Source organism: Protomyctophum parallelum (genome assembly GCF_964188405.1).
Source record: "Protomyctophum parallelum genome assembly, chromosome: 10".
Lineage (NCBI taxonomy): Eukaryota > Metazoa > Chordata > Actinopteri > Myctophiformes > Myctophidae > Protomyctophum > Protomyctophum parallelum.
Window position 1 is genome coordinate 26,984,051 of NC_139704.1, and position 15,713 is coordinate 26,999,763.

At 45.6% G+C, this 15,713-nt stretch overlaps 1 protein-coding gene across 2 annotated transcripts in view; it reads left to right on the plus strand.

Annotated features, from left to right (window-relative positions):
• marchf8 (membrane-associated ring finger (C3HC4) 8) overlaps positions 1-15,713 on the plus strand; it is a 115,596-nt gene that overhangs the window by 88,369 nt on the left and 11,514 nt on the right. For both annotated transcript variants that reach the window (XM_083775590.1, XM_083775591.1), the window contains one exon: positions 12,064-12,143. In XM_083775590.1, coding sequence (XP_083631716.1) covers positions 12,064-12,143 — 80 coding nt within the window. The remainder of the gene's footprint in view (positions 1-12,063; positions 12,144-15,713) is intronic.

Below are 15,713 nucleotides of genomic sequence, written 5' to 3' on the forward strand. Positions count from 1 at the left end.
TTAAACATGTGAAATGTGACATTCTGCATAATGAGTGCTTGATACTTTTGGTACTTTAAGTACATTTTGATTCCAATACTTTTGTACTTTTAGTAGTATTGATACATTGCTGTATTGATACTTTTACTTGAGTAAAAACAAAAATGGAAGTCTATGGTATGCCTCACAGGCTAGTCTCAGGTTTAAAATGTTTGAAAACCTTTTAAAAATAGCAGATCTACAAGCTCACAATGTACTCCTTTGCGGCATGTTGTGAGCTTGTCGATCTGCTATTTTCAAACAGCCAAAGTATATACGGCTGAAGTGGTTTAGTGTATGTTAAGCACATATCAGATGAGTCATCTTTTTATTTCTATTTTTGCATTTCTCTGGTGTATTTAACGGTGCTGCTTCTGTGTAAGCGTGACTCATACATGCAATTTCCCCACCAGCCGGGGGCCATTTTCCCTCTGCCACTCACTCACCTTTCTCTTTTTAGATTGTTACAGCTCTGAATATAAGACGAGCTGCAATATTTTACAGGAAGCATGCAGGGCTCTTCGGGGGTGAAGGAAAGCAATTTGTGTTGTGAGCAGGAGGGTCTGGTCTGTGTTGGTGGGAGATTGGACAGACGTGTTGGACGTGAGCGGGATGGCAGAGTGAACTCATTGGAGTTCAGCGGGAGCTCGTACATTATTTATTTTAGACCATTTTGACCTGGGAACGACTGTTTTCTTGAAAAAGCTATATGTTTTTCTATGTCAGTCGTTCTCAAACACTTTCATGTCACTTTTCACGATTCTTCAAAAATAGCAGACCTACAAGCTCGTAGCGCGCCACTCGGTGGCGCGCTATGAGCTTGTAGATCTGCTATTTTTCAATAGCTAAAGCATAGCATAATGCTAACACCAAAAGGGGTTCCCACCCAAAATGGGTTAGACCAGGGACGTGCAAGAGTGTGTTAAGAGGGGCAGGGGCTGAAATCCTATATAAAGAGGGCAATTTTGGACAAAAATAGCGCGACGCGTTGAGAGCTTGTAGATCAGCTATTTTCGGGGTGCAACCCAGCACTCTTTAGCTATAAAGATGAGGTGTAACGACATGGATTTCTAAACGAATGTGTTCAATGCAAAATACTGTGTTTAAGTTCAGGAGACTTCAGGGGGGGGGGGAAAGAAATTCTCCTGAATGCTGCCTTATTCCGGGGTATATGGCATGGGAAAGGAGTGACATTTGCATTTTTTTCACTATAGTAAATGCTGCATTCGTGGTCAGGTTGTTTTAGAGATGTGTAAAAGGGCAGAGGCTGAAGCCCCCTTTGATGTCTATGTGTGCACGTCCCTGTTTTAGACCATTGAGACCAGATTCTACAAAATGTCTTCTAAATCATGACAGTTTTCTGAAAAGCCTATATGTTTCTATATCAGTGGTCAAGGACCGCTATATGTTTCTATATCAGTGGTCAAGGACCGCTATATGTTTCTATATCAGTGGTCAAGGACCCCACACATGTACTGTATTGGCCGACCACTATCTGAAATATGTTGTTCCAGGGGACCCCCCCCCCCCCCCCTGAGAAGCAAAGATATGAGATTTGTACACATTATCACAATTTCTTTAAAAAGTAACAGATATACAAGCTTGTATTATCTGCTATTTTTCCAATAGCTAAAGTTTAAAACAATGCTTAAAGTGGTTAAACGATAAGGTGCGTTCCAGGTGCTAATGGGAGCTATAGATCACACTTAGTGCAGTGCATTGTCCATCGGGTGTGAGGTCAGATTGCATGCACATTCAGTGAGTTTCTTTAGCTATAGTTGTCCTAGTAAACAACCAGTTTATCTGTACTCACAGATACAGCATGTGAAAGATCGTCATAGTCATCCACTATGATCACTGAAGCACTGTCTAAGGTATAAACGATAGACGTTTTTTAATCATAAAGATAAATCCGTTTAATTTCAAGGACCCCCATGCAGTTCGATACGTGTTAGACCACAGAGCCCCATTCGACACCATTTTTATTGTCTCCGGGATCCCTCTTTACACTGTGAAATCGACAGTCCTAATTGAGCTCACTTGACATTTTTGGACAGAGTGCCTTCAAAATAAAGGCTATAGAGTGCCAGAGTTGTCTGATCGCTTTTACTTTGAAAGCCATGAAACAGGAAACACTTGCCTAAAAAAGTTGACTTTACAAAGGGACCTCACATCCCCGATCATCTTAATATATTGTTTTACGCTCCAAAAAACGTTCATATTTTGCGGGAGAGACGGATGAGGAGCAGAAATGAAGCGCCAGCATATCGATCCATTCATCACCGCGGAGAGCGCCTTGGATTAGGAGATACGAGTCATTCTTTACGCCGCGCTAACATGGGAGTCAATGACAAGCTAATAGTTACACTGAGCGTTAGCATACGGCATGCGAAAAGCGAAATGCCAAAAACAAAATAGGAAAAATTCTGAATATTCTTATCTCTCCCCGCGTCGCTAGGACGTCCTCACACGTCAATAGTACTAATATTTCGGGGTCCTTATGACGTTCTCAGACGTCCTATGTATAGAATCTGTTAATGGCACGTCAAAGAACGTGAATGCGCGTCTACACACACCCCATGGGTTGCGACCCCTCGGGGGGGTCCCCAAATTATTAAAAATAAAAAATAAAAAAAATTGTTGCAACTGAATGGCTGGAAAATGGAAATGAAGAGCTTACATAGTATATAGTATATAAACTTTTCTTAATGATTATATCTGGTTTCAGTATTCATTTATGATATATTTTCTCTATAGAGCGTCCCCCTCTACAACTAAAAAGTGTTGTAACCTGCCGTTTTTTTCTTCTTTCTAATGATTTGTTCGGCCCAATTTTTTTTGTTTATGGGCAGAGGTCCCCAGCCAAAAAAACGTTGAGAAGGCCTGGTCTAAGTGACACCATGCACATGCAGAGACTAATGTCTGGGTGCATGTGGGCTGTTCTAATGTGCTTGTCAGCAGCAGTGCAGATAAACGAACACGATGTATTCTATTGGGATGGATGTGCCTCGGCGACACACAAAGCCATTATCCCAGTGCTCTATTATTTGTAGGCCACTCCTTTCATTGATTTGTCCCACTCAGCCGTGTATAGTTTACGCACGGCCATTCTTACATTCTTTCCATCTTCAATTGTTCCATTTACGGCCAGTTCTTCCGGGCTGTTTAAGAATGACTGGTGCTGAAATAAAGACCATTATGTCATGGAGGGGAGGGGAGGGGTGGGTAGAATGGAGAGGCTCTGCAGGGACACTGATGACTATCTGTTGAATTTCAGGGGAGAGAGATAGAGAGGGGGGGGGGGGGGGTCCACTGCACAAGGTCACAGGTGTGTGTGTGTGTGTGTGTGTGTGTGTGTGTGTGTGTGTGTGTGTGTGTGTGTGTGTGTGTGTGTGTGTGTGTGTGTGTGTGTGTGTGTGTGTGTGTGTGTGTGTGTGTGTGTGTGTGTGTGTGTGTGTGTGTGTGTGTGTGTGTGTGTGTGTGTGTGTGTGCGCGTGCGCGTGCGCGTGCGCGTGCATGCGGCTGCAGTGAAAACATATTCTATTTTCGAGTATAAAATAGGGATAAAATGGTTAATCTTCGTTTTGTATTAATAATCTAAATGTACAAAGTCAATCAATAGTAACTCAAGTTGTCAGATAATTGTAGTGAGTACAACAGTATACAATAATATGCCTTTGAGACGTACATATGGAGCTGAAAAGTACCAAAATATGGACATGCTGTAAAGCAGTAGTTCCCAATCTTTTTCATGTCAAGGACCCCCAAATTGACTAATTAGCCTTGCGGACCCCCATTTGAAAAGATATGCCAGGGACCCCCATAAGAGAAGAGTTTACGGCTCTAGCAGTGATTCTCAACCCATTTAATTTCAAGCACGCCCAGTTTGACATCTATATTAGTCTACAGACCCCCATTTAATAGCATTTCTGCAGGGACCCCAATTTAAATAGTATAATAGTATATAGTAAAAAATAGTTACAGAGTTACATAAGGGTACATTTGGTTAAAAACTATCATTTTGCTCCCAAAGTGAGTCCCCGGACCCCACTTTGGGAACCACTGGTGTAATGTAAAAGTACCTCAGAATTGTACAGTACTTAAACCATTTGCCGCCATTGGCATGGATCTACGTCTTTTGGTCCTTTACAGTGGTTATGATCGGTCGCGTAGTAATGCTACTTACATTAGCACTAGGTTACTAGGTGATGAATGATGTAACAGAAGAAAATAAATCGTCCATTTTCACGCATCATTTTCACGCATCCATTCCACACCCACTGTTTCTGTTCCTTTCTCTCGCCTTTATTGTCTCCACCAGGCCGAAGGCATGTGGGGAGAGTATGTTTTGCACTCCGTCCGTCCGCGTGTCCGTCCGTCCGTCCGTCCGTCCGTGTGTCCGTGTGTCCGTGAACAGCTAATCTCGGCCACCGTTAACCCGGTCGATGCCATATTTTGCACACACACTCCCTGGATGCCAACCATGAACCTCTGCCCCAAACTTTCCAGAACGGCCTGTTATAGCGCCACCAGGAGGCCGCTTTGTGCAAAACAAGTTTTTGCACAGTACACCTACAGATTTTGTCCAAACATCACGCAAATTGGTACACAGTCTCTCTAGAGCCATTCAACCAAACGGGTCTTTCAGATTTATCAGACTCCATCCTGATTGGTTAAGATTGGCTTCCAAAGTTCACAGGAGTGCTCAGTTTCAAACAAAATGCTGCAAATCATGAACACATCGCGTGATTTCCCTGAAATTGTGCACCCACATTCCCACTAGGCCGAGGACGAAATGCCACATGAACAATTTCAACTCAGCCTCAAGGTGGCGCTATAACTGGCCGAAAAGTGTTTTTACCTCTAACTGCACGGATCTGTGGATAACCTGGTGGAGACCTGTGCCCGGAAGGGCACTTTTTCTAGTCTCCGACTCCTTCTCCCTAGAATAGACCATCCTCTCATCCTCCCTCTCTCTCAGTGTCTGGCCATAATGATTCCCATTAACCACAACGTCTTCCTTTGAAGTTTGTTGGACCAAACGTACGTAGACGTATACTGTGCTATTTTGTCCTAGTCTGACCCGAACCTGGCGTCACCAGACTTTCCACCTCGGGGGAAAGCCTGGTGTGGTGCTTATAACAGTTACCCTTAAGAAAAACAAGTCAACTCAATTTCATTATAAATGTATAGACAAATTCAGAAACGGGTCTCATGGTCGCAGCTTACGTAGACGGAGCCGACATAGCTGCGGTGTAAACCCGCACCTCTTCTACTACAGTGAATGGAAAAGTGACTGATGTTGGTCTGCTCAAACGTTACCTGCTTTTTACTAACACTAACGTTGCAAAGATGCCCAGAACATCGGGATGAACCTTATAGTTTATGACTGCTCCAACAGTAGTGGCTACATTCAACTTTGGAGAAAAACGGAATGTCAAAAATACACCTTGGTGGCTGAGGCCAGAGCCATAGACTACAGCGAGAGCCAGTGATTGTATAGCTGTGTGTGTGAGCACAGTGTCTGTAGCAGCCTGTAGACCAGTGGTTTTCAACCAGTGGTCCTTGAGGAGGTTCCAGGTGGTTCCCAGGAGAGTTCCCAGAAGAGTTGGTAACTCTCGAGTGTGAAATGAAATTTCATTTTACCCTCTCAAAGAGTTAAATTATTGTTAAACATCCGCATTGCTTTATTTACAAGAAGTCTACACAATGATCAATGGAATGGAATTGTGGAAAAACTTTATCCAACAATAACAAAATATGATATCACTGCCAAATATCACTAGAAAACCAATCCTGCACATAAGGTAGTTTTATATTTTATTATTGACATTATTACAAAAATAATATTTTGAGGGGTCAAGGAGGTCGGGTTGAGGGGTCAAGTACCCCCTTTGACCCCTCGTGGCGCTGGGCCTGAAAATATCCCTTATAGTTTTGAGTGGCTAAATCTCATCAAATGGTGGTTCCATGGCTCAAATACCGAATAAATAATGGGCCTTGATGTGAGAAGGGTTGAAAACCACTGCTGTAGACTCTTGCAGGAAGAAGGATTGCTTCATAAAGTTCCAAATTCCTCCGAGCGGTGATGGAATGTGCTTCCACAGGATTGCACTCTTCAAATAGCCTCAGATTGAGGCAGTACGCAGTGGCAGCACGTTGGGTATGGGAGGAATGGAAGTGTGCATGCGTGCGTGCGTGCGTGCGTGCGTGTGTGTCTGTGTGTGTGTGCGTGTTTGTTCACAGTCCTCATAAAGCTTGACTTAACATGAGTTGTTTGAGTGGAACTACAGGCAGCATTCTGACACGTTCCTCTGCCGCCACATGCTGTTGATATAGTTATTTCCATGTGAACACATTAGCGTCAGCGTGTATGTATAATGTGCATGATACATGCACACATGCGCGCACACGCACACACACACACGCACACAGACACACGCACACACGCGCCTACCTACCAAGGCTGTGCCAGCGGCCCAGCAGCAGTGGGTGCAGCAGCCGTCACAGTCACCGTGTAATTATTTAGTGCCAACGTAACGTATAGGCACACCGTCGGCACGGCGGAGTGTGATCATCATTCATCGTTCATCTGCACGTCTTCCATGTAGAAATCCAGACGTTCCTGGACATTTCTGGATGGATTGCTCATTTAAAATCCACTCCGATCTCCTTTCTCCTGTCTCTCTCTCTCTCTCTCTCTCTCTCTCTCTCTCTGTCTGACTGACTGACTTTGTAGGAGTTTTCCATCTCAGAGAGAGAGAGAGGCTGCTGATTAATTATTTCTGTCAGATGTGAAACAGGGCATCGCTCCATAACGACCTCCGTGGCTCTGCTCTGAAAGTCGTGGCGCGCCGGGCCGCCGTTCTCTGGACGCACGACGGAGACAAGCGCGGGGGGGGTTTGGTGGGTGGAGAGCGGGAGAAAACGTGTAAAAAAAACTGCTATTTTCGCTACTTTTGAGGGACACTGTTGTACGTACGACAACGTAATTTGCAGTGCAGGGGCATAAAAAATTGGAAATATGTAGATGCAAGGTTTCTGCCAGAGAGGGAGGGAGGGGAGAGTTGGTTGGTTCTGAATGCCAGGGAGGGAAGGAGCAGTGAAAGGCGAGTCAGAGAGTTGTGAGTTGAATATCAAGAGGAAGATGAGAGTAGACATGAGTAAAGGAAATGGAAAACTAAACTATAGATAACGTCATACGTCATCAACAACTGTCATTCCTACTCGAGGCGTCCATGCACAGGAGATCACTTTGATATCCAATCGTGGAATTGGTCTTTAGTACTTAGTCTATTGTATAGTAACTTTTACCTCTACTCCACTACATGTCAGAGACAAATATTGTTCTTTTATGCCTCTACAATTATGTGAAAACTTTAGTTACTAGTTACTTTGTAGATTTAATTATTACAAAACATACATTAACCACTTCAGCCCTATATACATTTTGGACAAAATAGCAGATCTACAAGCTCAAGTAAATTTTTATACCAATATACTTTTATACCAATGCGTGTTCATACGCTGGTCCTCCCGGTGGGGGCTCCTCACTGGCAGGTGAGCCAGTAGGATACAACAGCAGTGGCAACACAGAAACGTGTGGGCAAAATGACTAAATTAGGGACAAATAAAAGGACACAAATAAATAATAATAATAATAATAAAACTTTATTTGTATAGCACCTTTCATGACATGAAATGCAGCTCAAAGTGCTTTACAGAACAATGGAGAATAAAAGAAAACGACAAAAAACAAGCAGTAATGCAATACAGTGAGGACATAAAAAAAAAAGATCAATTAAAAGCAATGTTGTAGAAGTGGGTCTTGAGCTGAGCTTTAAAAATGTCTACAGAGGCTGCCTGACGAAGGTACAGTGGGAGCTTGTTCCATGCCGACGGCCCGTAGAAGCAAAAAGCTGCTTCCCCGTATTTTTTAGTTGCCATTTTTTTAGGCAAAGCGAGCAGGCCAGCAGTGGAAGACCTTAGGGGGCGGTTTGGGACATATTTAGGCAGGCAGTCATGTAGGTAGGAAGGTGCGAGACCATTGAGAGCTTTATAGACAAGTAAAATAATTTTAAAATCAATCCTAAAAACAACCGGAAGCCAGTGCAGTGATGCCAAAACTGGAGTAATATGTTCTCTCATCTTAGTTCTAGTTAAAACTCTGGCTGCTGCATTTTGGACAAGTTGTAATCTGTCAGTTGTTTTCTTAGGCAGTCCTGAAAAAAGTGCATTGCAGTAATCAAGCCGAGAAAAAACAAAGTGGCAAAATGGCTACTCTAAATAAGTATTGTCGTTGTACTGCTGTGCTAGACAACAACATAATTACAACGGCTCTCCCTGAAATAAAATAAAGTGCATTAATAACAAAACAATGAAAATAAATTGATAAGAACAGCATTGAAATTGTGGTCCGGTGCATAAATAAAAAAAAACATTACAATTTCAGCAGCAATACATTAGTCTATAAAGTAAACAAGTATGGCATATTATGGGCTTATTACATGGCTTGGTTGAATGCTTGATTCTAATTGGTCAATCGCAGAATTCAGCGGTGTGTTATTTCTGGATAATGACCACTCCGCTCTATAACAGAAGGCGCTGCCTAATCAAACCCTCTCAGCATCTGCTGTGCTCCGCTGTTTTACTGCTGTTTCCAACACGACAGCCATGTAAACACACACACACTGTGACACACAATGTCATTTACATCTAAAGATTGCTCTCAAAAATGTTTCTGAAAACATTTGAGCGAGAAATGGACAAAGCAGTACCCGAAAATGGATTCTATTTGATCAACTCACTTCCTTGTTTTCCGACAGTGATCCAGCCCTGCAGCTGGGCAGACGCAGCCATACAAGATTTGTGTTGTTAAAATGTTTTTTAGACACATTCAATATTAAACATTTGGCAAGATTTTCTTAGAAAATATCAGATCTACAAGCTGTGACGTGTATAGGGTTCAAGTGGTAAAACTGGTCTCTTCTTTTGCCACTTTGTTTCTATTCTAAATTTTATCCCATAATTTCCACAATCCATTTTTTCACCCAGTGTCAATTATCTAATATAATATAATAACTTCCTCTGCCAACCTGGGGGGGCAGCTGACTGACCTCCTATGCATGAGGAGTCCAAGATGCTTCGTTCTGCCAAAAGATCTGCCAACACATGTTTCTATGGCCTGCAGGATGCTGGCTGCACCGTGGCCTTGTGACCTCATCAGTGTCCTGTAGCGGTCCCTAGGTGCTCTGGAGAGCCCGTCTGGACCGCTGTTATCTCTGTCCAAGCAAGCATGTCCACCACTTTCAGCCTGAAAGTGCACCGCCCTATTTTGGGCATGCCACTATTTCTGGACGAGGGCTGTGGGGTTTTTTTTCTATCAGCTTGCATTCCCTGCCGATGATGTCACAGGCTTCTGAACTGGCGTCCATGCACAGCCCACCGATGAGACACAGAGTGAGTGGACAGAAATGGTGCCATCTTAAAAGCTGTTGAAAAATAGCAGATCTACAAGCTTGTAGCACTGCGCCGAGTGCCGTGCTATGATCTTGTAGATCTGCTATTTCTGAAAAAGGTGTAACCAGCTCATTGGCGGGGTTCAATTCTCTCGCCGGTCCATACCGAAGACTCTGAAAAATGGGACCCATTACCACCCTGCTTGGCACTCACCGTCAAGGGTTTGGATTGGGGGCAAGTCCCTGCGAGATACTGACGGCATGTCCTGGAGGTGAACTTGTATGTACATCATGGCAGGGGGATATACTTGTACATACAGCCTTATACGCTACAGAAACAGTAGATAGGCTCCTGCTCCTATGGGCCTCATGGCTTACAAATAGCAAGGCTCACTTACTTTACCTTTTAATGAGTGATGAACATTTTTGTGAAGATGAGATTGTAAATGTAAATGAGATGGGTAAATCCTCTTTCATCTCATCATGTATACATTTCTCTCTTATACATAGCTGAGTGGTTAGTGAGCCTGCCTAGGGAGCCAAGAGGTATGATTCCATCATGATTCCAGGCCAGGTCAGCAAGCAAGACTCTTAACCCTTAATTGCTCCCAGTGTGCTGCTCACTGCTCCTAGTATATAGGATGGGTAAATGCAGAGGCTATGGAACGCCCCCTCGGGATACCCCAGGAGGAAGTTACTGATGTTGCTCTGGAGCGGGAAATCTGGAGCTCTCTGCGGATCTGTTGCCCCGCGACCCGACTACGGATAATCGGTTGAAGTTGGATGGATGGATGGATATTGTGGGACAAAACACCCTAAATGATTGGACTATTCTATTCTATTCACTTCTATTTCCTTGACGGTGTCACTTTGGCAAAGGACTGATAAGCTGACAGCGTGTGGTGATGAATTGAGCTTCACTGCCTGTCACATAAAACAGTTCTGGGCACCGCCGTGAGCACAAAGTCATTAAAGGATGATAAAAGACAACGTTGTATGCGCGTGCGTGCACGTGGCCATGTGTTGTTTGCCACTGTGTGACAGGGCTATGGGGAAGGCACAGACAGATGGACGGACGGACGGACGGACAGACAGATATTGGCTTTAAAGGGACACTTCACCCTTTTTGCAAAAAGATATATGTTAATGACGTTTAGAAGCTTTAGAACACTTTCCTGGAGATCTTTGTGTGTGTAATATGTGGTTTTAGATATTTTAGATTGTAGCAGTGAGCCTGTTTGCTCTGATGTCATGGACACTGGGCTCACTTCCTTCCTGGACTACATGTTGTCTCAGTAAGACAGCTCTCCCCCTATCCACAAGGAGGAGCAGTGCACCAAAGAATTATGGGAATTGTATTCCAGGAAGGTAGTGAGACCAGTGTCCATGACATCAGAGCAAACAGGCTCACTGCTACAATCTAAAATATCTAAAACCACATATTACACACATAAATACCCCCAGGAAAGTGATCTAAAGCTTCTAAACGTCATTAACATATATTTTTTTGCAAAAAGGGTGAAGTGTCCCTTTAAAAGCTTTATACCAAGCGTATACCCTCACCTACATGTACACGTATTATATAACTAATCCTATTCCTAACAGCAAATTAATTATTTGCAATGTGACACAACTCTGTTTACCCAACGCTTTATTCCCTTTTAATTGCAAGTGCATTTCAAAGTTTTGATTGTTTTATTTGAGAGACAGACAGACTGACAGACAGAGACAGAGGAGGGTGAAGGACATTGAATAGTGTATTGATTACCATCATGCTCTGAGCTTTACATTGTCCCTGGGTCACAGCTGGAATCGATAGGTAATTAGTCTTCTGTTTAAACAGAGGAGAGAGCTCTGCCACCCCCCACACCCCCGTCCATGCCACTCTTTACCCCCGTCTCAACATTGTGTTGGAACGATGTGTCATCTCTACTAAAATGATGTGAATGTGGAATAACTCTGGCTTATTGTGTTTTGTGTTCTGTAATCTCTGTGAGAGTGGTTTTCCACACTGGCTATAGAGACGAATCCACAGAGGGGTGACCTGGGCGTTGACCCATAGCTGAGGTGTATACCGTTAAGCGCAGCTTGACACCTCAGCATTGATTGCCTACACCTGCCCTACAGGGCACCCGCTGCATGGATTTGTCTATATACTGTAGATGTTTAACACTAGCATGTCTGAAGTAAAATCAGACACAAGTAGCATGTGCTTAAATTCACATTTAAGATGGTGATGGATGATGCTTCATGGGCAAAGTTAATCAACTTCAAAATCAAAAAACAAACCTGTCAAAATGACCTCTCAGACATGCTAGTGTTTGCGCGTGACATCATCATCAAAAAACAACAACTTTCTAGCCGTGACAGCCCATACATCCAAACAAAAAAGACATTAAATAAATGTTAAACTCACCAACATTGCAACATTGCGCACGCATACGCACGCACACACACACACACACACACACACACACACACACACACACACACACACACACACACACACACACACACACACACACACACATTTCTCTACGTTTCATCACTGCCACCCTAACCTGTGTGTGTGTGTCCTGTCACTCAGGCGGGGAGCCCTACCTCGGTCAACGCCCCGTGCAGCTTCTCGAGGACGTCCGTCACCCCGTCGAACCAGGACATCTGCAGGTACGTTCAACCCTGACCTTTGACCCCCCCCCCATTGATGCAAATAGCCTGCATCCTTTAGACTCACTAAATTGACGCAATAATGCCACCCTCTCCGAGGGTCCTGGGAACGCAATACTGTACTCAGTACTGTACTCTTAACGTGGTTGAAGTAGGACTCATAAAATGTCCCTTGGGCTGGGACCCATCTTAAAAGACCATTACATTGAAAACCTATTTACAACACTGACCCCCCCGGTCGGTGGTCATGTGACCAGTGTGTTGTCAGTTCCATGCTGTCTGTCCATTCATTCCATCTCTCATTGGTCCATTTCTGTCCATGTTTGTGTGCAGTGGTGGAAATGAACTAAGTTATTGTAAAATGTTGAAGCATTTCCACTTTCCAATACTTTTTCTTCTACTCAACTCCACTAACATCTTAGAGGCAGATATTGAACTTTTACTCCACTACATTTATTTGAAAACATTAGTTACTAAACGTAGATTATGATTATTAGTACAAACCATACATTAACCACTTCAGCATTATATACATTTTGGCCATTTGAAAACGGCAGATCTACAAGCTCACAATGTGTTAATGCGATGTGACGCAGATTGGCTATTTTCCTAAGATTTTTTTTTTTTGACGTAGATTGGCTATTTTCCTAAGATTTTTTTATATATTATAAAACGTGAAATGGGACATTCTGCATAATGAGTACTTTTGCTTTTGGTACTTTAAGTACATTTTTATGACAATACTTTGGTACTTTAACTCAAATACATTTTGAATTCCTGACTTTTACTCGTAACGGAGTATTTCTATAATGCAGTATTGATACTTTTACCTGAAACACTCAACATGTGAGTTACTTTTTCCACCACTGCGGCGACTGCTCTCACCATTTATGTCCATTGTATGTTTTTCTCCTACACGCATGCACGCACGCACGCACGCACGCACGCACGCACGCATGCACGCACGCACGCACGCACGCACGCACGCAGCCTGCGGGATGAGGATGCTCTCAAGCAGACAGCCGTGGTTCTGCTGAACGGAAAAACCTCCCAGTGTTCCGCCTCCTCGCACCACACCGCCGTCTGCTTAGCGGACCCGGCGGCGGGAACGGCCTCCTCCTCCAAGCCGGCCAATCGGCTGCTGCGAGGATACGGATACGCTGGCGGGACGGACTGGCTCTCCCTGCTCCGCCCCCCGTCGTCGTCCTCGTCCAATCAGCTGAGGTTCTCTCTGTCTCTGAACGACGTGGGCCAGCGCGGGGGCGGCGGCCTGGGCAGCGGCCTGCGCTTCATCGACCGCGCCTACTCCGAGGACGAGCTGTCGCCCCCGCAGGCGGGACCCGGGGGGACCCCGGACGGGCGCCCGCCACAAGCCTCCGCGGACCCGAGGAGCGACCACGGGCCTCCGAGCGCACGAGGGCCCGACGCCAGCGCCGCACGCGCGCAGCCCCACCTCGTTCCCTCCGTCACCAGCGACTACAGATACATGACGGGGGCCGTCCCGCCGCCTCCCCCTCCTCCTCCCCCTCTCCCCCCGCCCAACACCCTCCTCCTCCGTCCCAACGCCCCACCGCCGCCGCCGCCCACGACAAGCTCCGCCTTCCTCCGCCTCCTGCGGCCCCGCCCCTCCCCCTCCCGCTCCTCCACGGCGACCAGCCTGATGAGCAGCTCGGAGCTGATGAGCAGCTACGCCTCGCGGCTGCACGCCATGCTGGAGGGCAGCGACCTCGACGACGCGTTGGAGGAGGACCACCGAGGAGGCCGCCACAGGTCCCTGGGTCGCTGCGCTGCCCCTCCTCCCGTGGGGCCGGCCGCGGGCTCCACCGTGGCGACGGGGCCGCTGCAGGCCGCGCTGCAGGCGCCCATCTGCTACATAGACGAGGACAGCGACTTGGAGGACACCCGCTGCGTGAGTCCCATGACGCCCCTTTCGCCCTATTCGCTCTGCGGGGACTTCTGCAGGTTGGTGACCGTCTGTCTGCCTGGATGGTTCCCGTGTGGTAGAGTCCAGTCGACCCCCCCCCCCCCCCGTGTGAAGTAGTACGAGCCACTGAGACCGGTGGAACGGACCAGAGACATCTGCTTTGACTCTGTAGAACCTATAGACGCTCCCAGGAAAGATCCTCCTATGAACCTATAGAGTCCTAGAGGCTCCCAGGAAACCTCCTCCATGTACAGTAGCATAGATCATATGCTCCCGCTCAAACTTCACAGTAGAGCTCTTCGGCGGTCTGCGCATCACACACACCGTCTGTCTGCGTGCCCCGCTCTGTCTGCGCATCACAATTCACTCACCGTCTGTCTGTGTCTGCACGTTCCATGTGTTTTCAGTCTCGCCATCCAAATGAGTTCAGCACTAGATTGATGTCGGCTTGGTGTGTTCAGAGTTCAGACTGAATATAGGTTGGCATGAATGATTGATTGTGGCTGAGGTTTGGGCACAGAGAGGTAGAGGATCTGGTGGAGAAATGATTAGCACTGAATGATTTTTTGGGAGCGATTGTGTGTGTGCAAAGTTTCACACTAAGTTTCACACTTTTACACCAGCAGTGCCCGATTTTCTTTTGTGTTTACACACCCACACAGACACCAGGGGTGGACTGGCCACAGGACGTACCGGGCATATTACAGCCTACACTACAGCCTATACTACAGCCGCGACCGTAACGGGCCGCTCAAGTTATAGAAAAGAAAATATTTGATTTTATTTTTACTTTTTTGACATGATAATTTCACTGTACCTGTATCAGTGAGTGACAAATACACCCTCTTCTATCTTGAATCCTTTTGCCAGCATGACAGCATCATTCTTGTGAGAGCAACAAAGGGTTCTGTAGTTGTCTGTTGGTATTGTACCATTTTTGTTGTTATGTAAAAGTGGTGGTATTGGGGCTTGTTTGTCTGTGCCTCGACGGAGCGGGCGGTAGAGTTTCTGCTATCTGCGTACCGGTTGTGGTGGACCAGTCTGGGCCAAATTTGCGTGAAAAAGACTGTCCAGCCCTGACAGACATGCGGACGGACAGGCACGAAAACATAATCCCCACACCCAGCTGTTCTGGCCTGGAGGAGATAATAATATCTACGTCTTAAGGACGAAGGTAGAGGTTGTGAGATAAAGCCTGCATGTGATATCAGCCCAACTGTGCCCCTAAAAGAAACGTCTATGCTCAGCGACAGGTGGATGGGGAGCGAATCACCTCCCTCGTTACACACATTCACTGCATGTGAATTGCGGTGATCGGTCGACTGATCATATTATTGCTTAACAAAAGGCTGGGAGAGTGGGCAGGCAGGTCAGCCCATTCATGCCCTCAACACCTCCACTGAAATTGCCATTAGAAGGTTCTGTGTCTCGTGGGCGTATAGCGTTTGAGAGACATTTAACCGATGAAGGTCTGAACTACCATTCAGTTATAGACAGACAGAGAGTGCCATGAGCCTCGGCGTCTACACATTTGAATTGTATTTTATTTGTTGACTTGACTGTTCTAATTTTGACTGACTCAATGATTTGTGAAGAGCGTCATTTTTCCGTCCGTAATGCTGCCTGCTTAGTGCACTTCTTTGAGA